The sequence below is a fragment of the Manis javanica genome, chromosome 4, assembly GCF_040802235.1.
Source record: "Manis javanica isolate MJ-LG chromosome 4, MJ_LKY, whole genome shotgun sequence".
NCBI lineage: Eukaryota > Metazoa > Chordata > Mammalia > Pholidota > Manidae > Manis > Manis javanica.
The window spans coordinates 42,937,914-42,962,413 of record NC_133159.1 but is presented as its reverse complement, the minus strand read 5'-3'; the positions used below and the strand labels follow the sequence as shown (position 1 = coordinate 42,962,413).

The window sequence follows — 24,500 nt, the reverse complement described above, 5'->3', positions numbered from 1 at the left end:
CTGTGACCATTGCCTGGCCTGCCAATGCTTCCAGGAGCCCTTACTGCAGGATCACTGCAGGGAGCAGTGGCCTCTTCCTATATTCAGTGTGATTCCCATTTTGGTCACATAATCAGCTGGAAATGGTGAATGTGCTAATTGCTAGCCCCTAATGCTGCCAAAATCTGTTTTCCTTACAAACAGGTAGAGGGAGTCCTCACAGCCCCACCACATGTCTTCCCTGCCACTTTCACTTACTACCAGCAGGACTTAATCAAAGTCTCCCCCCAAGGCCTTCCTCCTCCCCTACCCTTCCTCCTTGAGGCCACAGCCTTGGCCTTGGATGTGGCCTGCCTGTGCCTGGGGCCAGCTTGTTTCCATCACCAAATCTGTCGTCCATGGCTCCTCACTGGGCTCCTCCTGCTACTTTGTCTTCCATTCATCTGATGTCCAGTTACTGAGCCCCTTACATGAGCAGGCCCCAGCCCTGGAGAAGCTCGCCATGGGAGAGGAGAGGACAGACTTGCAGGGACTGACCACATGGGCACAGCTCCGAGGGAAGGAAGCCAAGGGGCCGCAGAAGCCTGGAGGAGACCCCCGTGTGGGGGTGGGGGTGCCAGGGAGGCCTGCCTGGAGGCGATGCAGGAGTTGGCTTAGTGGAGAGGCTGGGAGGAAGGAGCAGCGAGGGTATGGGCTGGCGTAGTGGGAGCTTGGGGTGTCCTAGGAGGCACGAGCCCTCGTGTGGGGTGACAGGCTCAGGACAGAGGTAACGGGAGCCGGATCACGAGACCGCGGCGACTCTATCTGAAGGGTGCTGAGCACGGTATTATGGTTGGGTTTACGACTGGGTTGCCAGGGGCAGCACCGCATGTGGGGGATGGAGGCCTGAGCCAGGTGGGGAGGACACCTGAGGGTGTATCTGTGAGCGACATAGAGTAAGCAGTGCTGGGGCCACTCCGGCTGGGCAGGGCTGGGAGGGGCCATAAGCAGGGAGCCCCTGGGTAGGCAGAAGTGCCGTCTGTGCAGCAGGGAATGACCATGGTTGGGAGTGGTGGAGAGACATGAAGAGGCAGCCTGGTGGAGTGTGAAGGGTGACCCAGAAAACCAAGCCCTCCCAGAGCCTCCATTTACTCCTCTATAAAATGGGCATTAAAGTAGCCTCCCCTAGGAAGGTAGTGAGGATCAGCTGTACATGCCTATCATCATTTGTCACCAGGTACAAGTTCCATGGACCCCAGCCTCCTGTCCCCCACCTACCCACCCACTGGCTCAGGCTACCTGCTACCCACCAGCCAGCCCAAAAACATCTCCAACTGAAGAAAAATAAACCACAGAGACCTTTCCCCACGAAAGCCCATGTACTCTACTCCTCCTCATTCATCACCTGCCTGCCGCCCGCGTAAGTGCCCGTCAAGAATTCCTGCAGCGAGAGGCAGTGATGACAAGCCTGAGACGGGCCACCGGCCTGCGTGCCCACCCAGGCCTGTGAGGGCTGGAGTTGCCCTGCCCAGGGAGGCCTCCAGGTTCCTCCAGGTGGCTGCAGAGGGATGGACCCTCACGCCTGACACCATGCCCAGGCTGGCTTGAACGGGTTTCTTTTTTCAGCCCCTGTGAAGTGTGTTGGGGCAGGGAGGCCTTCAGCCTCCCCTTCCTGCCAAAATCAACAGAGAAGGCCACTCTCAGCTCCCCAGTGGTTTTTCTGGGACGTTTAGATAGCTTGACAGAATTATCTGATTGACCCAAAAATATGCTAAGAGGGCCTGACTTCATGACCAAAATTATTTACCCTGGCTCAGAGAAGATGCCAAATAGGGTGGAGTTTTTTTCCCGGGCCCTGTACAAAGTATGAAGTCCTCAGTCTGCCAGGCTGATGAGGTTTTATGTTAATTTTTATAGGTTCCAATTGAAGCAAAAATATTTGATTTAGGAATAATTTGCATGACTCAGAAGAGGAGCGCCAGATGATCTTTTTTCCTTTTAAAGAATTCAGGTAGAGCAGCATAACCTCAGCCTTCATGTCTGCTGCAGAGAGTCATGTTCTGTTTAATTTCACTGGCTGTGAAGGTGGCAAATGGGAGCTTATGGCAGGTTTGAGACAGGAGAAACAAACTTTGAAAATGCACGCTCTTCCCCTTCTGGTCTGCTTCTCCTTAACTCTGCAATGCTGTTAATCTCTGAGCTTTGTAGCTGAGCAATTCAGAAACCCATTGGTTAGCGTTTCTCAGCAGTTTGCTGGGTACCAGGCCCAGTGCTGAGCACCAAGTGACAGAGGTCTGAGGTCCGGCCGCCCTGCAGGAGCTCCCAGGGGAGGGGACTAACAGAAACTCGGGGAAGAGCAGGGTATGGGTGCCAGAGCGGGGTGGGCACCACACAGCAGGCCCGAAAGAGGAGACCCCACCGTAACAGCCACGCCTCGGCCCTGCTGTGGCCGGGAGAGCTGGTTATGAGGACAGCTTGTGCACAGACCCCCTCCAGGTTATAGAGCACAGGGGGGGTCCCTGTCCCACTTGACAGCCCTGTAAGATAGGCCTAAACAGATTAGTGATGATGATGATGATAATTCATGGAGCCTTTTTGAGGATTCAGTTCATTAACTTAAGGAGGCTGACATGTGCCTGCAGTGGGTTAGATGCTGGGCCAAGGACCAGGGACCCAGCCTGGACGCCCCCCTTCTGCTGCCTTCATCCCACTCCCAGTGATGGGGGTCCCAGACATGTGAGTGATGACAGTGCAGTGGAGTGGCAGTGACAGCAGGACACCAGGCTGGAGGGAGCAGATGCGGAACCTGGCAGAGTTGCAGACAAGGAGTCCCCCCAACCTCTCTCCAACTCTCCTTTCCCCTTTCAAGATAGTCCTGCTTCGCTCAGAGAGAGGCACTGACCCGCCCATTAATAGCAAAGGTCTTGAAGGGAGGACAGCGGGTGTCTAGCCTGACAAGGTTGTCTTTAAATTTGCCATGTGTTTTAACGTGGATGGTCCAAGTCTACAGATGCAGACAAGAAAATGGAGACTGAGCTCTTGCTCTCTCCCTCTTTCTGCAATACACATACGCCCTATGGCTGGTGTCTTTAGCCTGGTCCCAAGACAGTCTATATCCACTGACCCAGGGTCATCTGGGTTCCTGTGAACAGACTCCAGAGGATTAGGAGGGCAGCATGAGAGAGGAAGCTGGCCCACAGTGGTGTGCAGTCCGGAGGGTCTCCTGGGCTCAGCTGGGCTTGGGGTAACTCTACACCTCTTAGCTACTGCAGTCATGTTTCAGAACATGAACTGTCAGAGAGCCCGGGCATAGGCCTGCATCCCCTCAGGCTCTGTTTAAGGAAGAGTCGTGAGTCCCCCCATCCCAAGGTCTATGCAAGTGGAGGAAAAATGGCCAGAGATGGAGACAAAAGATTCTAAAAGTACACTGTGCAGGGGAATAGAGGCCAGCTTGGGCATCAGAACCTGCTAGCTGTCCTTCCCTTCATCTTCATAATAATGACAATGTTCATGGAGTGGCTAAGAATGTATCTGACACTATACTAGGTGCTTTGTCTACACTGCCGTATTAAATTTTACCCTCACCATAACCCACGATGTCAGTGCTTTGTGGCTGGGAGTAACTTGGGCAACCTCTCTGAACCTTGGTTTTCTGACCTGTGAGAAGGACACAAGTACATCTCTCACAGGACCTGGGAGAGGCAGAGGCTCAGTGAATGGTGACATGGATGTTCTGCCACTAAGGAACTGCCACAGCTTCCGGGGCAGCTGCCCGGGCTCTTCCTGCAGGTGGCCTGCGCTGTGTGCACAGTTAGAGTGTCAGGCTCCAGCAGGAGCAGCTGGTATTTAGCCCTGGGTAACAAGAGCTACAGTGTGCCAGGTGGAGAACACAGCTACCCTGCGAGGAAACCAAGGCTCAGAGACATGAAGCGTCTTGTCCAAACTCACATGGCCTGTGAACAGATGGTGTTTTAAATACACTTCTATTGACTTCAGAGGTCATGCTTATAACCAGTGTTCCTTACTGACTAACAATCCTAAATACCATACAGAAGTTTTTCTTTACTGATTCTTTTGGACTCTATGGCTTACAGGATTTTTAAATTTAATTCCGGTTTGAACATCATCAGAAACGAAAGCTTCCTCTTCTAACTGCATGATCATAAGTTAGAGGCGGTCAGCTAGTGAGCTCACCATTACTGGAGGGCAGCAAGCAGTGGCAGCCATGTCTCTGGCTCCCCAGGCTGCCTGAGCCTGTCTGCTAATGGCTGTGTCTGTTCTCTCCAGGTTGGGACCCGGCCTACTCTCACCTATGGTGAGCCCCCTGAAGGGGCTCGGGCCACCACCCCTGCCATCATCCTCCCGCAGCCATTCTCCTGGGGGCCAGCCCTTCCCCACTGTCCCCAGCAAGCCCCCCTACCCGCCCTTCCAGATCCCTCCACCCCCGCCTCTGCCTAGCCCACAAGGTAAGCTCTGGCCGGAGGACCTCTCCATGTACACCCACTCAGGCTGGGGGTGCCTGAGGGGCATGAGACACCTACCTGAGAGAGGCAGGCAGGTACTCAGAATGAGGGCAGAAGCCATGAGCTATGTGTCCCAACATGCTAAGTTGGGGGCTGGGGCACTTCCTCGAAGGAGTTTGCTCTGAGGGGTGAGGAAGAGTTTGCTTCATTGACAAGGTGTCAGAGGGCTCTCCCAGCATCAGCCTGCCTTGGGGAGGAATGGGAAGCAATCGGGCATCTCAGAGGGTCAGGGGGTGGAGAGCCAGCAGCCCCCTCCCTCAGAGCACCAGAGTCAGCCACCAAAGACTCAAGTCAGGTGAAGTCACATGAGGACCCCTCACCCAGTCCCCTCCAATGCAAGACAGAGCTGGGAAGAGGGCCCAGGACCTGCAGTACCTTCTCCACCCTGGGACTCTCTCCTCGTCCATGCCTGGACAGGACAATATGGGGGGCTGAGCAGCACAGCAGGGACAGTCCCCTCCCCGCCCTGGGCATTTCACTGTTGCTAATGCAGCCCTTGCTGCCTGTCTCTGCAGGGTACCAGGGCAGTTTCCACTCCATCCATAACTGCTTCCCATATGGTGACTGCTACCGGACAACTGAGGCAGCAGCCAGTGGGAACGGACCATCTGGGGAATCCCACAGTTTCAACCCGCTACGGCCCAATGGCTACCACAGCCTCAGTGCGCCTTTACCTACCACAGGTAAGCCCCACGTGGGTACCTCCCCCAGGGCCTGCCAAGGCCCAACTGTGTGCTGGGTGCTTTGTGCACGTTAGCCTGAAGCCTTGGGGCAGCCTTGTGAGGCAGAATCATCCCCACTTCAGAGGGGGACATAAAGGCTCAGAGAAGTCCCAGGACCCCTCAGAACGGGGATTTGCACCCTGCTGGACTCCAAAGTCAGTGTTCCTTCCACGTTCTCATGTGGCTTCTGCATGTCTGGACTCTGGAGGTTTCTAAAGACACTGGGAAGAATCAGGCTGGGAGATCACAGTCTAGTTGATGTTTCCCTTTAAATATTTACTGAGCACCTCCTGGAAGCCAGGCACAGCTGCAGACCCTGGGGATACAACAGAGGATGAGACAAATATGGATCTTCATTTAACAGATGAGGAAACAGAGGTCCCCAGACACCACACTACCAGGGAGGGACAGAGCCTGGAGGCCATGTCTGCTCCTTGTGCTGCATTTGTGTCCTTTAGAAGGCCCTGGGCCTTCCCCAGATATTGCCCCTGGCTGGGCTAAGAACCCTGGTGGGCACACACCCAGGTGGAAGCAGGCTCAGGCCAGCAGGCCCAGTACTGGACAGAGCAGGAACATCGGGTGGGTGGGGCCTGACCCTCCCTGAGCTGCCTGAGCCAAGCCCCACCCCAAGTCAGCCTCAGGTCCAGCTGGCAGCTACATGGCCTGGGCAGGATGGGGGCCGCAGACAAAGGGGAGCCTGAGATCCTGTCCCAGAGGCCTCTTGGGCAGCTCTAGGTATGTGCAGCTGCAGATGGAGGGGTAAAGATATAGGGTCTTGTTCACACATACTTGCATGTCTGTGTAGGTCTTCTCTCTACATGTGTTTATGGGCACCTCTTTGTGTACATGTGCAGGCAAGGTTGGCATGGGTGGCTTCCAGGCAGTGTGAGCCCCCAGGAGTGTGTAAGGAGCTCCAGGGCAAGTGTGCTCATATCTGCACACATGTGCTCACGTCACACTGTGCTGCTATTCATGCTGTGTGCACACACGCATTCCCCAGCCTGTGACCCGTCTTCATGCACACATTGTGTCACCCATCTGTGATTCCTGTCTGTGTGCACACATTGCGTGTTATCTGTCCTGTGACCCTTGTATGTGGGTAGACTGTGTTCAACTCCAACATGTGTTTGTGGGTAGGCAGATGTTACATACATGCACCATGGGCAAATGTGTGCCAATCACAGCATGTGTGCGGCTGGTGGGCATGTTCCGTGTTTGCACACATGCGGGTTGGTGTGTGATTGGGCACCGGCCACCATCCCCGGCACTGCTGGTTCTCACCACCCCATCTGCGCCCATCCCCCACCCAGCCCAAGGGGGATCACAGCAAGGCCTCAGAACTAACTGAGTGGGCGAGAGGCAGCGTCCACAGCCCCGCACCAGGATGGGGGCCTTTTGGCCTCCTTTCTTCCTTGCATCTGAGTGGCAGCCTAGCATCCAGTGTCCAGGCCAAGCCCCACTCAGCTGCCCACACCTCCTCTGCCAAGCTGAAAACAGATGCGCAGGACTGAGTCCAAACTGCCAAGGTAGGGCCGTGAGCCTCAGAAGTATAGCCTGGCCCCACTGCCTGGATGGGAAGACAGGCCCACCTGGCAGCAGCTCAGGGACAGAGCCCTTAAGGCAGTGATGGATAAGATTACCTCTCCAGGCCCTTCCCAGGTTGAGGATCCTCTGAGCAGTGACCCCCCACCTGCAAATAGCATGTCTGATGGACAAGTCAGATGTCTTGGAGCCAGATGGACCTGGGTTCAAATTCCAGCTCCCCCAACTACTAGCAATATGACCGTGGGCAAGTGTCTTATTCTCTCTGCACCGTGAGTCCCACCTCACAGGATTGCTGCAAAGCCTAAGTGAGAAGAGGCTTCAGTAAGTCCTCAGTGAGTGCCCAGCTAGTGCTGGTTCCCTTCTTTGGATTTCTTATGTCTGGTGAGGTGGGGTCTTTCTGCCAGGGCAGGATGAGCCCCTGAGCCAAGGGCTGTGATAACCCATGGCTCCCTTCCCTACATCCTGCCCCGAGTCCAGCACTGGGTGACGGACTGCCCTAAGCCAGCCTGGGCCTGTCTGCCCCGCTGCCATGGGTCCCTTGGGAGTGCAAGGCCTAGGGTGTCTCTTCCCCAGTCCCCTTCCCACCCATCCACCAGCTCCTCTATCTGAGGGGAGCTGAGGGGACATTGCTAGGAGTTGACCCTGGGCAGGAGGGAGTTGTCAGGGGTCTGGGAAAACATCACAAGGCATAGCCCCGAGTTCTCCAGCCTATCCCCACCCCAATCCCCACAGGCTACGAGGCCCTGGCCGACGCTCCATGTCCCACAACACTGCCACTGCAGCCACCTGCAGACATCGCGTCCAGTGGCCCCGAGGACTGCAGCTTCTTTCCCAATGGGGCCTTTGACCACTGCCTGAGTCACATCCCCTCCATCTACACGGACACTTGAAGGAAGGCCCTGCCCACACCTGCCCGCCCTCCACTGCAGATGCTACCTTGTCCACTGGCCATCTGTTACCACCCTGCATGCACCCAGGCCAAGCAGCCAGGCTACAGCTCTCTGCAGACTCAGGGTGCCTGGTTGATGGCAGCCGCCCAGCACTGGCCAGGAGCCAGCCTTCAAGCCCAAGCCGGGTGCTCAGAGGTGCCCATCAGGATCCATGACCTGGGACTTTCCTTTGTGTCTTCCTTTTTGCTCTCTCCAACGGTTTTGAAATCACAGACCTCGTGTATATAAAATGTACAGAACTTGTTCTCCATTGCCCTGCCAGTTTTATATTTTTGGTTTTACAAGAAAACATTAAAAACTGGAAATGAGACTTGGGGCCTTGGTCCTGCTTTGTGATTCGTCCTAGAGGCCAAGTCTAGGAGCCCTGCAAGGAGTGTGTAACTAAGAGCCAGCATGGGGGCTCAGGAGGCCACACAGGGCCCAGCTCAGGCCCCAGCTCCCTCAGTGGGGGGTGGAGCCCGCATCACATGGCCCCCACCACGTGCAGGGGGCCTTATAGACATCAGCACCAGTCCCAGGACCACACTGCAAGGCAGGCTTATCCCCACTGGCAGGCAAGCAGATCCAGGCTGAGACTGAAATTGGAACCCAGGTCTGTCTGACCCAGACCTTTGCTCTCGGCACTGACTTCTCAGCTGGTGGAAAAACATGCTTCAGTTCTGGTGCTAGGTTTGGGTAAGCAGGGAAGGTCATGGGAGGACAAGGCAGGCCTTACAGGGTCAAAGCCCAAACAGCCTCTGGAAGGTGAGTAACACAGGCAGGGCCCCTGCAGGTGGGCTGCGTGCAGAAAGCATCCTTTGTGCACAGAGGTCCACCCCACCCTGAGAGGCCCAGAAGAGAGGGAAGAAATAGCCAGTTCTGAGGACATCAAGGCTCACAAAGAGCTCTTCTTCCTCTTGCCTCTTTCCCTCGCCAGCGCCCAGCACCAGAAACAGGCCCCCACCCAGGCCTGTGCATGTGGCCTGGACTGTGTCCTACATCTCACCAAGTCACCTTGAAGGTAAAAGAAAAAAAAAGTCCTCAAGGAAAACTCCTGCTAAAGTGAAGCAAAGCAAGGGAAGTCGTGTTTGCTGCACACCTACTGTATGCCAGGCCCTCGCCCGTGTTCCTGGGAACAGCCTTATGGAAAATTCTCTATTCTCCTGTAGTGAAGCGCAGCAGGCAGGATTCAAACCCAGCTCAAAGGAACACCTGTTTGTACTTCCGGCATGGCTAAGTCAGGTAGGCAAAGCAAGATGGAAAGATCTAGTCAAACCCCTTTTTTAAGATGGAAACAGGTTCAGAGAGGCCAAACAGCCAAGCAGTGACAGAACCAGGGTGCGTGTCTGGCCCTGCTTGTAATCCAGTGAGGCAAGGAGCTCACCTAGCCACGGGTGCTGCTCTGAGCCAGGCCTGCGATTGCTGCACTGTGGCTCAGCACTGCCCACTCCCCACCTTCACTCCCAGGTGCACAGCTACCTTGCTCTGGGTCCAGCCTGTATCTGGGGCCCCCTTTCCTCTGGCTCCGGCTGGCTCCAGCCAGCTCTGGCCAATGAGAAGGCCAGCATGGGAAGGAGGGGGAGAGTGAGTGTCCCTGGGCAGACAGCCCTCCACTGAAGGTCCTGGCTTAGTCAAGTGACCCTGTCCACACAGCACAAGCCTTGGCGGCCGCCCCTGGCTTCCCCCTCAGGCACCCGCAGGGGGTGCCACCTGCACTGCAGGAAATGCTACCACTCTTAGGAAAGTCAGGACGCCACACTGTCTGTTTGCCTGCACCCCCTCCACACACACCATTGTAGGTAGTCCCTTCATTAAACCCTCTTCAGCTGTCCCAGTCAGAGGGCCTTCAGTTTCCTGCCAGAGCCTGACTGGCAGTTCCCCCATTTGACAGATGCAGAGACCGAGGGACAGGGTACCTAAGTAACAGGTCCATGTGGTACAGCCAGCGGGTGGTAGAGCTGGGATTCAAACCCAGGCATTGGGCACCAGAGCACATGCTCTCATGCACTGCACTTTCTACCACCACCAAAGACTGGGGGCGACCTGGCTCCCACTCCTCTCCCAGCCGTGGCTTTGCAGAGCAAGCCTGGTGGAGCCCCCAGCGGGGAGGAACTGACCTAAGGTCACACAGCACACTGGCGTCAGGGAGGAGGACCCAGGGCCTCTGACTCCCACCCAGGCTCTCCTCACCCCCACCCCCACGCCCGCCCCCACCCGGTTATGGAACTAATTAGGTCGTGGCAACATTCCTCTAACGAGGGTGCTCAGGAATCAGAGCTGCATGTCACTGTAAGCACTTAGTCTGCTCCAGATGAGCAGAATTAAGCTGTACAATGAGGACATACTTCTATTAATAATGAAAAGGGCAGAGCTGTGAGCAGAAGAACACACAGGGAGCTGGCAGTTGGATCCCATTTAATTTCAGAGAGACAGAGGGAAAAACAGACAAAGGCAGAGAGAAACAAAGAGAAAGAAAAGACGAGTGAGGTGGAGACAAAGGCCCTGCACCCAGTAGCTTCCGCCACCACCCCGGGCGGGGCTGCGAATGTGATTCTGCCCTGGCCCTGCTGGGTCCTCTCTGAGCCTCCCGTCCTCCTCTTGGCACACTTGGGGACCTCCCCACCCTATGCCCACTGGGTCTCACGCCCAGTCTAAGGTGAGCACGGCCATGGGCGGGGCCCTGGGGTAGGACCCGCTGAGAGCCTGGACCTGAGCTCCCCTGCCCGCTAGGGCTTGCTCCTCTCACACAGGAAACAGAATGTGGCCCTTGCCGGGCTTTGCCCCATGCCAGGGGCTCTGCAGCCAGAGTGTACTGCCGTTACGGGGGGCATGGTGATTGCTGCCCCTCACAAGGGCCGAGGGTCAGGTGGAGGTGGCTGGTATATCTCACCTAAAGACTCCCTGGGGCCCTGTGGGGTCTGTCCCAGTCAGAGGGCCCAGTCAGAGGTGAGGCTGAGTCTGTCCGGGAGCCCCCAAGGGGGACCCAAGGTACAGGACAGTGCCCAGGCCTGCCAGGTGACCACACTGCGTTTCCAGTCCAGCCACTCCTGCAGCCCCAACCTTTGTTCAGTTCAGGCTGAGACTGGCCTGGCTCTCCTGCTGCCCTGCCTCCACCTCCACCGGGGGCCCTGTCTCCTACCTCATGTCCCTCTGTCTCCCCCTCCCAGTCCCTCTGTCTCCCCCTCCCAGTCCCTCTGTCCCCATCTGCCAGTCCTGTCTCCTCTCCCCGTCCCTCTCGGCCTCCGCTCACTCTCCCCCTGGCCCCTGAGCTGTCCTTCCGTCTGCCACCCTCCCTCTCTCCCTGGCCATCTCCCTGCCCCTGCCCTTCCATCCCTACCACCCCCCTCCCAGTTCTCTCCCTTTCTCTGCCCTTCCCACTCTGCCCCTCTTGTCTCGCCCCCTCCATTTTCTCCCTCCCTGGCCCTCTTCCAGCTCTGGGAAGACGTGCCTCCGCCTCCCCTGCCTCCCCTTTCTTTGCCCCCCCACTCTTGCCTAAATCTCTGCGGCCCAGAAGCAGCCAGCACCTTGCCCCCAGCGCCTCAGCCTGAATTCCACCTGCCAGGGATGCCTGGGGAGAGGGGATATTAGGATCTCCCTGTTGCCCTTCATGGCCAGGCCTAGGGGCCCCTTGATGCTGGGCCCAGGGATCCCCCATACCTGAATCCTGCATGGACTCCCCCTGCCTGCTGATCTCTGTCCCAGCCGGTCCTCCAGGTCCTCCTGGACCCAGACTGTTCAGGCTGAGAGGCCCGCTGAGGCCCTGGGCTCCGCCCCCTTCCCAGAGGGAGAAACACCGGAAGGTGTGGAGAATAAGGCGGCCAAGCAAGGGGGAGTCAGGAGCTGCAGGCCAGATTTAAGCCTCGGGACGCCCCCTCCCACCGGCTGCTGTGGAGGGTGAGGATGGGCAGCTCCCACAAACCCCGCCCTGTGAAGCAGGTCCTGATCTGCCCCCCATCACTGCTGACTGCCCCACCTAGAACAGTGCCTGGCATGGAGCAGGCACTCGATACCTGTTAAATATGCCAGTGGAGCAGGAGAAACAGGAGCAGAAAACAAGGACTTGTCTGCCCAGAACCTCGTACACAGCAGGGCCACAACAAATACTGGTGAACTCACACCCAACCCATTCTGCAAATGAGGAGACAGGCTGTGCAGGGGCTGGAAGGTGTCCAGAGTTAGAGAGCAGGCCAGTGACCGGCAGTGGAGAACCCAAGTCTGGTCCCGAGCCTGCGGTTGTCCTCCACATCCTGTCAGTAACCCAGAAAACTACAGCATCTCATACCGTACAGCTCCTCTGAGAACCTCTGTGATGTTGTTAACAACGCTCTGCGAGGTAACCGTTAGCCCATTCTACAGAGGAAAGAACTGAGGCCACCAAGACAGTCCGGCACTCCAGTGCAGGCCTGTGGCCCTGGCACCAGGCCCAGCCGCCACCCCTGCCAACTGCATTACACAGCGAGAATGGGCCCTGGGCCGCGGCCTGAGGCGTTCTGGCGCGCGCTCTCCTCTGCCGTCCAGAGGGGACCATTATACTTTTACAAGTCCCGATTTATATACTTGCCTGGGCCGTCAGCCCTGCCAGGGATTTATAGGTTTCTAAGTGATCCTGTCTCTGGGGGGAAATGCAAATGGAACGTGAACAGGGAAGGAATGGCCAGACCTCATCAGCTCCACAGCTTCAGAGCCAAAATTCTTCCATTTATGCCCCGGGGCCAGGAGCCCCCATACACCAGGACCTGTGGAAGAGCCAGTGAAGAAACAGCCTCCAGGCAGCCCCGTGCCAGGCTTTGCCACCTAAGCAATGTGTCCTGTCTGTGCTGGAGGGTGGGGGCTGTCTGAGCCCCCAGAGGGCCAGGGAGTACAGGCCTGGTGTTGGATGTGGGCCGGGGGTGGCAGAGCGGACCTGGACCGGGCAAGAGCGAGCAGACAGCTACACAGCAGTGTTGCCACTAGACCAAAGGCTGGACTGTGCAAGCTCCACCGGCCTTTCAGACCCAGCCAGGACCCATTACAGTTGCTGTCGCACACGCACACAGACAGCAGTGGGGCCAACCACCCCCACGCTGCTCCTGGGGCTGGACATAAGGCGGAGCACGTCCAGATGATTAATTGTGAATACACAGGGAAAGCAGGTGGCTGAGGCTTGAGTTACTACCTAAATGTTTTCTCAGAGGTTTGGGGCGGGCAGACCTCAGCCTCAGGCAGCCCAGGACAGCAGGAAGGGGCAGCCACGGTGGGCTCTTCTGCTCTCCGTTGTCCCATTCCCCCGACCAGTAGCCCACATGGTAGGAACTCAGCGTGGTCTGGAGGCTGCAGGGAAAGAGCAGAGTTGACCTAGGAGCTTCAGTCTGAGCCCATGAGTTTCTGTCAGCCTCTCAAGACTAAGAGGCAGCCAGGCCACAGCGGGGACAGACCTCACTCCACAGATGAGGAAACCGAGGCTCCTCAAGGCCACCCTTGCCCCAGACTGTGCCCAAGATGACTCAGTTTACCCGTCTCCACACTGAGCAGCTTGAAACAGAGCAGTCTCCTCCACTGGCTGCACACTGGGAGTTCCCACAGCCGCATACACAGACCCCACCCCTGAGAGCAGGCCGGGCTTTGTGTGAAAGGTTCCCAGGGGCTCCGGTGTCCAGCAAGGGCTGGAAACACTGGACCAGAGATCACACCAGCAGCTGCCACCTGCTGTGGGCCGGGCACTGTCAGTGCCATGTGTGCTGATCACTTTGTCTTCACGGGGCCCTGCAGGGCAGGTCCTACTGTCACCACATTTTACAGATGAGAAAACTGAGGACCAGAAAGATGGAGCAAATTGCCAGGTTTCGAGCTCGGGTCCTCCTGGCCTGCCCTTGGCCAACTTCTGAGCCCCAGCACTTTGCTGTCCCCAGACTCCTAAGGTGAAGGGCATGTGCCAAGTTTAGACAAGGTGCTGGGGTTTGGAGTCAACTTGCTTACAGCCTGCCTCTGCCACTGATGTGTGGAAAATTGGTTCACACTCAGGGTAGGGGTTGGGGCTCAATTCCCTCATCTGTGCAATGGGAACCATACTCCCAGCCCTGAGGGCTCCCAGAATCCAGAGCGCTGGTGGAACAGGAGTCTGCTTTGCAAACCATGAAGGGCTGTGCCCAGGCAAGCTGAGATTTGCACTCAAGTCTGGCACTTTGCGCTCACCTAAGGGTTCCTCCATGTCAGTCATGCCTCTGCCACCAGACGGTGAGAAAGCTGAGGCCAGGCCCAGGGGGTGGGGAGGTGCTGGGCCCCCACAGGTTCTCCTGCTAGAAAACAAAAGGAGAGGTGGAGGATGGCCCCAGGAAGTCGCTAACTCCTATGTAGGACAGTCTGCCAGGCCAAGCAAGGCACTGCGTGCTGCGCCATGGACCTCGCTTTATAAGGTGTCCCAGGCCCTAGAGAGGCCGGGGGTGTGACAGGCACTCACTGCTCTCTTTCCACTGATGGAGAAACTGAGGTTCAGGAAGCTTGTGGCTCTCAGAAGATGGTGAGGCCCAGAGTGTTGGCAGCAGCGATCCCAGTGTCTGCAGAATTTCTCAGACTAGGGCCATAGGCATGCCACCTTACTGAGTCTAGGATTCTACTCTCTAGGATGGGGTGTTGTCTCTCCCTCATGGGCGGATTAAATGGAGCAATATTGTTCCCATTTGAGGATGGCCCATTTAGACAAATGCCTCAAGTATGCTCTTTATAACTCTAAACCAAGCTTCATGTTACAAGTGGGAAAACTGAGGCTCAGGAAGGTGGTCTGCCTTGGCTACGGACACATGGCAATTTGGCGGTGGATCTGGTCTCAGGACTCCCCCAGACATACTCACATCAACCCTGCTGTCTTTGACAGAGGCCTCACTAGTTAGAACACCACAGCCTGTCTACTCAGGACCTGGGACCTTATTCAAATTCTAGCTGTGCAGCCTTACTTAGATGGTCTCTCTGGGCCTCAGTGTCTTCAACTTAAAAATGGAAAATCATGATCACACATAGGGTTGTACTGAAGAGGACATAAGGAACCGGATGTAGCAGCTTTTGGTGACCAAGAAGAGCCATGGTGGGTTCGAGGAGGCAGCTTCCAGCTATCAATTTGGCAACTGAGTAATTCATTATTCCTACTTTGCTCTAAAAAGAGTTTGCTTTGGGTATCCTTGCACCCATCCAACAGGACAGACTTCCATAAACACATTTCAGGGCCCAGCACCCAGAAGTGCCCCCAGTGTGGTGTCCCTTCCCACAGCTTGCAAATCTCTGACTTCTCTCTCAATTTCTCTCTATGCATTTACTGTGCTCTTGAAATAGACTTTCCTCCATGGAGTCCTCTTGACAGCCATTGGACATATGCCCAAGAATGGGCACTACTTTTAGCATTTCCCTGAGTAGGTTGCTAATTAAGGAGGGAAAATCCTGCCTTTGCCAGAAACAGAATGTGACCTGGCAGCTAATGGACCTAGGCTGTCTAAAAGCAAGGCCATCACTCCAAGACATCTATGATCCAGGCCACCTACTGCCTCCCACTGACCAAGAAAGATTCTCCCCACCTTTCAGGCCTTGCTCATGACAACAGGAGATTTTTGAGCCCTTCTGTGTGCCAATCATCTGACATATGCTAACTCATCCATTCTTCAAACATCCTAGAAAAAGAGGAAATTCAGGCTCAGATCACCAGACCAGGTCTACTGGACCCTAAGGTCACTATTCCTTCTCCTAGAACAAGCTGCCTCTCTGAGTCCTACTTCCCCCAAGTTAGCCTTCATTGTTTTGTTCAGTTCTGTGGCTACCAGCATGGAGCATATAGTGAATGCCCAACAGTCTACCTTGGTGGTGTGCAAGGGCTCCGGAAGAGCACACGGCATCAAGGGCAGAGAGGCAGTGAGGACTGGGGCCTGCCCAGGTCGCTCAGTGCATGGGAGAGTGGCAGAGGCTGGACTCACGGATGTCAGATACCCAGCCAGGGCTCCAGGGCTCCCACAGCCCCTCCACGCTGGTCAACCTTTCCATGACCTTTTTCTTGGGGCATCTCATCTTCCAAGGACAAGCAGCTCCTCAAGGCCCGGGAAGATGGCCCCAACTCCAGAGTCCCAAGGCATCCAAGGTCTTTCTGTCAACCTGGCCCAGAGTGTCTCCCAGGCCAACCTGGAAAAGCTTGAAAGGAAATCATTTCAATCCCCATTTTACAGATAGGGCAGGGTAGTGACTTGCCACTGAGTGTAGAATCCAGGCCAGGACGTTTCCATCACAATTCCTTTTCTTAAAGAGATGCAGCCCTGGTCTGTAGACTCAGCTGTTTTTCATTTCCCTCTTGAGTCCCTTGGCTCATGCCGATCAATTCATCAAACTGTCTCCAAGTCTTCTCTAGCTGGGCACGGGAAAGTGATATTACTCAGCTTGGTCCTAGTCATGGATGGCCTCACAGTCCAGGGGGGAAGACAGGCTCATAAACAACCCCCACGAGAGTCCTTGCCATGCTGTGAGAACAAAGTGTTGTGCTCACAAAGCCCCACTGACCAGGTGCTCACTACCACCAAGGCAGCCTCTTTCACCTTTGTTCAGCTCTGATGCTGAGAAAATCCTTCTTTCAATATTTTGGATACATTGTGCAGTGAAATAAGGCAGTATTGATGATATGAAAACAATTTTCTAAAAATATGTGCACATCTAGAGGCTGTACCTTCAAAGTTAAGAGTGGTTTAGCTTTGGGAGATCAGGTTGATGGTGGTATTTATGGCTTCTTCACTCTTATTCCTATTTTCCAAATTTTCTCCAGCCTTTTTCAGCGTTTGTTTCCTCAGCTGTAAAATAGGGACAAAATTTTCTACCTTATTGGCAGTTACATAAATGGATATATTTGTGTAATTGAAAGTATAGACAAGCATCTCATAAATGGCACTTATTATTAATACTAGTTACAGAATGCTAGAACCCACAAAGGGCTAAAGAAACCTTAACAACTATAAATCCCAATCCTTTCATTTTATGGGTAGGGAAATTGAGGCTTGGAATCACTGCTTGCAGGAGAAGAAAGAGGGGAGAGTGACCCACTCACAGAGCCTGCGACGTCTCTTGTTTTTCCTCCCCTGGAATCCAGCAGGAGCCTGTGGGAGGAGTTGCTGTTCTAATACTATTTTTCTAAAGTCTGTCCAAAATTGATTTTAAAACAAAAAAAGCTATTAGAGATAAAGAGGGACATTTTATAGTGATAAAGGAGTCAATCCATCATGAAGGTATAACAATTACAAACATATATGCTCCTAACAGCAGATCCCAAAACATATGAAGCAAAAACTTACAGAATTGAAGGGAGAAATAGATAATTCAACAATATTTGTTGGGGATTTTAATACCCCACTTTCTATAATGGATAGGACAGCTAGGCAGAAGATCAACAAGGAACTAAAAGAGATGAACAATACTGCAAACCACTAGACATAACCAACATCTACAGAATACCAGAGGCTCTAGCCAGGACAACTAGGCAAAGAAATAAAATTAAAGGCATCCAGTTTTAAAAAATAAATAAAACTATGTCTGTGTGCAAATGACATGATCTGTATATAGAAAATCTTGAGGAATTCATAATAAAACTATTAAAGCTAATAAATGATTATAACAAGGTTACAGGATATCAGATCACTACACAAAAATTACTTGAAATTTTATGCATTTGCAATAATGATCCAAAAATAAAATTAAGAAAACAATTCCATTTTCAATAGCATTAAAAAAATATGCAGTAACAAATATAACAAAAATATAAAACTTATACTCTGAAGACCACAAAATATTGTAGAAAGGAATGAAAGAAGACCTAAAATGGAAGTTCGTTGATCAGGAGATTTAATATTGTTAAAAGAGCAATACTCCCCAAGTTGACCTAAAGATTCAACACAATCCCCATGAAAATCTCACTTGGATTCTTTACAGAAATTGACAGTTTGATCATACCACTCACAGGCAACTTCAAGTAACCCAGAACAGTCAAAAACACTCTTGAAAAAGAACAGTTGGAGGACTCCACTTCCTGATTTCAAAACTGTAGTATTGAGATAGTGTGATACTGGCATAAAGACAGACATAGAGATCAATGAAATAGAATTGAGGCTACAGAAATAGACCTTCACACTTATAGCCAGTTAATTTTGACAAGGATGCCAAGACAATTAAATGTGGAAAGAATTGTCTTCTGAACAAATGGTGCTGGGACAACTAGATGTCCACACACAAAAGAATGAAGCTGGGACCCCGTCTCGCATCATAAACAGAAATTACATGAACCAAAGACTTAAATGAAAGAGTTAGAACTATAAAAGTCTGAGAAGAAAAATAGAGGAGTAAATCTTCATGACCCTGGATTAGGCAATATTTTCTTAAATATGACATTAAAAGCATGAACAGCAGCAACAAAAAGATAATTGAGCTCCATCATATTAAAGATGTTTGTGCCTCAAAGGATACCATCAAGAAAGTGAAAAGACAATGCATGAAAGGGGGAAAACACTTGCAAATCATATATCTGATAAGGGACTTATGTCTAGAATATATTAAGAACTTTTACAACTCAATAATAAAAAGACAACCCAATTTTAAACTGGGCAAAATATCTGAATCAACATTACTCCAGAGAAGACTTACAAATGGCCAGAAAGCACATGAAAAGGTGTTTGACATCAGTAGCCATCAGGGAAAGGCAGACCCAAACCAGTTTGGGGTTACTACTTGACACCTGCTGGAAGGGCCATCATCCAGAAGCCAGATGATAGTAAGTGTTGGTGAGAATGGGAGAAACCAGAACCCTCATCCATGGCTGTGGCGATGTAATAGTGTAGCTACTGTGGGAAACAGTTTTATAGCTCCTTAAAAAGTTAAGCATAGATTTACCATATGACCTAGCCATTCTACCCTTAGGTGGAATAAAAGCCCAAGAGAAATTAAAACATGTCCAAACAAATTTTGTACATGAATGTTCACAGCAGCATTGTTCATAATAGCCAAAAAGTGGAAACGACTCAATTGTTCGTCAACTGATGAATGGTTAAACAAAATGTGGTCGATCCATACAATGGAATATTTTTCAGCCATAAAAAGAAAGGAAGCATTAATACTGCCACAACATGGACAAACCTTGAAAACACTATGCTAAATGGAAAAAAGCCAGGCACAAATGACCACCATCGGGCAGCAGCACCCAATGGCGAATTGGTAACTTTCCCACTGGCGCTGTGTTCGCCATCGGTATGTAAAACCCTGTCCCTTACTTGGTCAGCTGTCTCACCTCAGAGACAGAAAACTAACAGGTTAGACACTAATTATAAAAATCAGCCCTCCCCAAGTGAAAAAAGGACTGCCTGGGAATGGTGTACATCCCAGGGACAGGCTGAGGCAAACCTTCAAATACAAACCAAAATAATTAGAGGAAAGGGTTTTATCTCTAGAGAAATCACAAAGGAACACCCTGGAGAGGCACTGTTATGGACACAAGGGCCAACGGGGGTGAATGGAGGGCTTCCACCACTGCCCTGGGAGCCTGGGTAATCTCTGTTCTTACACGCAAGCTCTCCCCTTCTGTAGGGGAACAGCCTGTGCAAAGATGTGGAAGTGGGAGTGAGAACATGGCTGAGCAGAGCACCGACGGTGGCTGAGCCAGGGCAGCGGGAGGCTGAGCCGGGGCCGGGGGGCAGGGGGCCGGGACCAGCCAGCCCTCTGACTCCAGCCGAGGAGCCTGACAGGTCCCTCTGGGTGACCTTAGGCGAGTCGCCACCTCTCTGAGCCCAGTCCCACTCTGCAAGTCCTCTCACAGGGTGAGAACACCAATCCTACGAGATAATACACGGTATCAGGCTTCGCAGGACTCTTGGCATGGAGCGAGCACCGGGTAAGTACTGTTATAATCATGGTATTTCTCTGGCTCCTCCGATGGCCTGACACAAGCGGGTCTATCTGAAATACCGGAGAGAGATGGGATGTAAGCATTGATCTCATCTCCTTCTGCAACTCACCAAGGTGATGATACAGGAATCAAAGTCCGTGAGAACAGGAGGGGAGCCAGTGGGAGATGGGGCCGATGGGGATGTGGAACCTAAGCTAATGGGACAGAAGCCGCTCGTGTTAGGGGCCCTGCCAGATGTGAGCAGGGCTTCTGCAGAACCCCAAAAGGGCTTCGGCTCAGAGACACCAGATGTTGAGGAAGCTGGGGGCAAGGGCTGGATTGAGAAGGAGGAGCTGACAGGAAGTCAGTGTAGGAGCTGGTAGTCAGTCCCCTTCCCAACCTGCACAGCCAGGCAGCTGGTCTCCCCCGACCACTCACCCCCCACTGCCAGGAGACCAGGAGAGGGGATGCTGGCTCAGAAACAGCCGAGCATCTGGGCCCCCGTGACAGGACGGGAGGATGGAGAGTCTTCTCTGCAGTAACTGGCCTCCAGAAAGGGGCATTTGGAGCCCTTCCAAAAAAGCTGCCTTACCACCCAGTCACCCCAGGGGGCCCACAGCCAACAAGTCACGGCCCCTCCCCGGAATCAGGCACGCAGCTTCCCATTGACTTTTTAGTGCCTACAAGGATCAGCAGCAAAAAACCTGGAGGAAAGAGACACAATGCAGGCAGCAGAGCAACACAGAAACACACCAGCAAACAAGGTAACTGAAATGAGGCGTTTGCTAGAAAGTTTGAAAGGTGACATCAAGGAAATCACTCAAAGCTCAGGCAAAGAGACAGAAACAGAGAATAGGGAAAAAAAATCAGAAGGATTGAGGATCAAGCCAGGGAGTCAATATCTGACCAGTAAAAGTTCCAGAAAGAGAGAAAAGAGAAAATGACGGAAGGCAAGTTATCAAGGAAGCATTACAGGAATAATGTCCAGAACAGCAGGATGTGGGCCTCCAGCATAAAGGGGCTCAGGAGTGCCCCCAGTACAGGCATGGAAAAGGCCCTCGTACGGCATGCCACGTGGAAACCTCAGAAGACCAGGGATAAAGGAAGGAACCCTGGAAAGAGGAGAAACAGAGCCCCATACCAAGAGAGGGAACCCAAATCCCATCCAATTTCTCAGAGCAACACTGGATAATAGAGACTCTTAGAGCGAAAAAGTCTTACAAATTCTGAATGAAAACAATTTTCGATCTAGGATTCTATGTCTGGCTAAACTATTAATCAAGGGTAAATAAATGTAGAATGAAGGTATTTTCAGACATGCCAGGGCTCCAGGAAAAAATATTTCTGTGCACTATTTTTCAAAAAGTTACCAGAGGACGAGCTCCACTAAACTGAGGGAATAAAGCCAGAACAAGGAAGACATCAGAAGGCACAAACAGGGAATCCAGGGCTGGAGACGTCAGGGAGGAGGCCAGGCGGGCGGCTCCGCAGCGGAGGGGTGGTCTCAGGACTCTGTGCACTTGGTGGTGCGGACAATGACATGGGGAGGTGACGGACGGGGCGCTCAGAGGCTTTGGGCAGAATTAGCAATAGGAGCATAGAAAACTAGACAAATGAGGAAACAAGGCAGTTATGAATTCCAGAAAACAGTGAAAGAATGAATGAGAAAAAGAAACTAATCAGAGTACAGGACTTGGCATAACAGAGGGAATCCCATAATAATGATAACATAAATCCAGAATATCTATTTAATGAAAATGTGCATGCCATACCCACTGGGAGTTTGCGGAAGAAGGAGGCATCCGGAGGCCGGTCATCACTGCCTTCCCGGGAAGCCAGCAGGAAACATCTCAAAGCCAGTAGCCAAGGAAGAGCAGTCACTGGCTAATAGGGACGGATGAAAGTGCACACAGAAGCAGCACCTTCAGGACATGAGCGCAGCTGCCTCTAGGAAGTGGAGCTGGGTTTGGGGCTGGTGGAGACTGGGATAATCTGGGGACTGTTGAGCTTTGCTCTCAGCCCATAGAGTATTATTTGGCTTTTTGAACCAATGTGTTCGTATTATTTTGAGGAAAATCAAAAGGAATGAGCAGTAGGTGTAATTAATCCTGGTTGGTAGGTGAAGACAACTGATACTAAGTAAGTCTGCGGGGCTTGCTGAAGACCCTAATGTGGCCAAGTTAGGGCGACAGCTGGGTCCCCCACTGCCAAGTGACTCTCTGGTGCTAATGACTACAAGCAATGGTCATGGGAAAGACGGAAACTGGAACATCACTGCGTTGAGTCTGCAGAGGCGAGTCTGCTTGATCCTCCAATGTTGGAAAGAAGATCTGAAAAAAGTTCGATTCATTTATGCTGGGGAAGCCAGTTGAGTTCAGAAGAAACATATAACCATAATTTGCATTTATTTGATCCAAAAGCTTTACTTTCAAAGAGGGGAAATATGGGACCAGGGGAAATTCTTCTCAATGACCGTGAATTCCCAGGCCACAAAACAAAGGAGACAATTTCCATAATATTCTACCTTATTCTGTACACGTTTCCAAACAGCCTTTGATGCTGCAGTTTAGAAAGCAGCCCAGAGCCTCTTGCTCTAAAACAAATCAGCTGCTCGCTGCTGCCCCTCCTCATGAGCCTACTTTTGCAGCCTCCGCTCCATCCCACTCCACTGCTCCCTCCCAAACTGCATTCCAGTGCAGGCCTCTCAACACCAGGGCCTGGTGTTCTGAGGGTGCCAGGCTCCCTGTCAGGGGTGGGCTCATGAAGTTAATCAGTAATGAGGATCCCCAGGCTACTGGGAAACTTTCAAGTGAAAGGACAACTGCAGACCAATGAGAGAAATGTCCAAACTTCCCTACCCCTGGTTTAAAGTTCAAAGTCCTTAATGAGGCCACAGGCCCCTCCATATCAGAGTCCTGGCCCTCCTCCCCTCACACTCTCCTCCTGTCCCACTCACCCCTTTCTTTTAGGTTCTGCCTCTTGCTTCCAGACATTTGTTCATGCTGTTCCATCTGTCTAGAACACCCTTCCTTTGAGCTTTTTGCGTCACAGCACTGGTGTGTCTTGTCTTCTGTAGATGGCAGTTGCACCCTAGGTTGGGAGTGTCTCAGAGGCTGGAGGGCTCTGGTTTTCTCTCTGAGCACCCTGGGCACAGAGGGACTCACTAGGACTAAGAGTCAGTTAATGCTTGTTGAATGAATGTGTGATTGCTGGGCTTGGAGGCAGGTCCAGCCTGGTGCCCCAGGACAAGCTACCTTCACCTACAGAATGGTTTCCCATAGGATGGTCTTTGGGGTCCTGGTACAGAGACCCTCAGGCAGAGTGCTACAAATGCAGATCCCTGGCCCCTCTGAGGTTGGCAGCCATGCTCTGCTGCTGTGTCTGGGTTCAGCCCCCTCCTCTAGGATGGCCGCCTTCTACTGAGCTGATGAGTGTGTCTGTGGCCACTAACCCTGGTTCCAAGAGACTCCTGACTCCTGGGTATTCGCAGCAAGTACAGAAGTGGATGCCACCCTCATTCCAAAATGCTCTCTGCTGTGGACATTTTTGAGCAGCTGGGCTTGAAGACATTTAGTTCCCTGTGCCTCAGTTTCCACACCAGCAGAGTCAGGGCTCCTGCCCCAACTTCCAGAAGATTGTGAGGGTGGGGCCAGGGTGGAAACAGCTTCAGCAAACTACAGAGCAGGAATGGGGTGCAGCCTCATGACCAAGAGCACTAATGGAGGACTCCCCAGCAGTGGGTGGCTGGGGGCCAGCACAGGTCGCTGTAGTGAGGTGTGGTGTCCTGCGGGGTCCTCTCCTTCCCACACCCACCCAGGTGAAGACGGCAGCGCCGTTGACCAAGGGGAAACAGGCCCAGAGGGGATAGGCGGACTTGCCCACAGATCGGGCCTCCTGCCACCTCAAGAGCAGGACAAGCCCTACAGCATGACAAATGTTCAAATTCTCATTTCATTTAATACAGCCCCTTGGAAATATATTAAGACTAGGGAGGGCTCTGTGCTCCAAGTAGCTAGTTGGCTTGGTCCTGGCGCCCCCTAGTGGCCACCTTAGGTTTCCCCACAGGCACTTTTGCCTGGCTGGCTGCTTGAAGTGCTGCTGGGAATAGACTCCCAGGACCTTATGGGGTGCAGGGGGCTATCCCAGGTGGAGGAAGGGACCAAAGGCCTGGATCCCCCTTGGACCCACTGAACAACTTCGAACAGGCCCCTGAACATAACCAAACCAAATCATCAGGGGAGACTGGAGCAGAAGGGAATTTGGAGATTACTGATCTCCCCAACTCCTGACACAGAGGACACAAAGGGGGCCTAGAGGTGCCAGGTAGGTGTCACATGTGCCCAGAAGTCAACACAGGGGTGCTTGTGAAAGTCCATCATCTTGCACTGGCTGGTCCTGGAGAGGGTCTTCTAAAAGCCAGGAGAACCTGTCCCCTGGCCCCTACAAGGCCCCCGGGTCCTCGGGCCAGTGACTCTCCCCGCCCCTCAGTCTCCACTCTCGTCCCTCCCCATAGCCTGACACTTGGCTGCTTCTCCTGCCCCAGACCCCCAGCACTGCCTGGACAGTCTTGGTAAGGGCAAACTGGAGGTCACATTCCAGCCTCCTGGTTCCCCTGGGGCCCATCCTCCAGCTCCACACCCCTCCACCCAGTCAAGGTTCTAATCTCCCCCAACTAATCTCTACCCCAGCACAGTCAAGGCTCCTGCCCTGATTTCCCAGAGGGTCGTGAGGGTTGGACCAGGGTGGAAAGTGCTTAGAACAAGTGCTGTTCTTCGAGCAAGAACACTATTCTAAGCACTGAGCCCTCCCAGCAGCCAGCCCTGTCCAGGCACTGGCAGCAGACTCCGCTGAAGATCAAAGCCAGCCAGCTCCCTTCTCTCCTCTCTCCAAGACCCCCAGCCACAGGCCTCCTTTCTACGCCCCTAAGCCCACCATCTGATGGCCGTCCTGTATAAAC

The 24,500-nt window shown here is 53.1% G+C and overlaps 1 protein-coding gene across 3 annotated transcripts in view; it reads left to right on the top strand.

Annotated features, from left to right (window-relative positions):
* The window catches only part of GLIS1 (GLIS family zinc finger 1), a 233,631-nt gene extending 225,640 nt beyond the window's left edge, over positions 1–7,991 (top strand). For all 3 annotated transcript variants that reach the window (XM_073233966.1, XM_017673931.3, XM_073233965.1), the window contains exons 9-11: positions 4,246–4,424; positions 4,997–5,164; positions 7,481–7,991. In XM_073233966.1, coding sequence (XP_073090067.1) covers positions 4,246–4,424; positions 4,997–5,164; positions 7,481–7,638 — 505 coding nt within the window. In that variant the 3' untranslated portion in view covers positions 7,639–7,991. The remainder of the gene's footprint in view (positions 1–4,245; positions 4,425–4,996; positions 5,165–7,480) is intronic.
* The last annotated feature ends 16,509 nt before the right edge of the window (positions 7,992–24,500 follow it).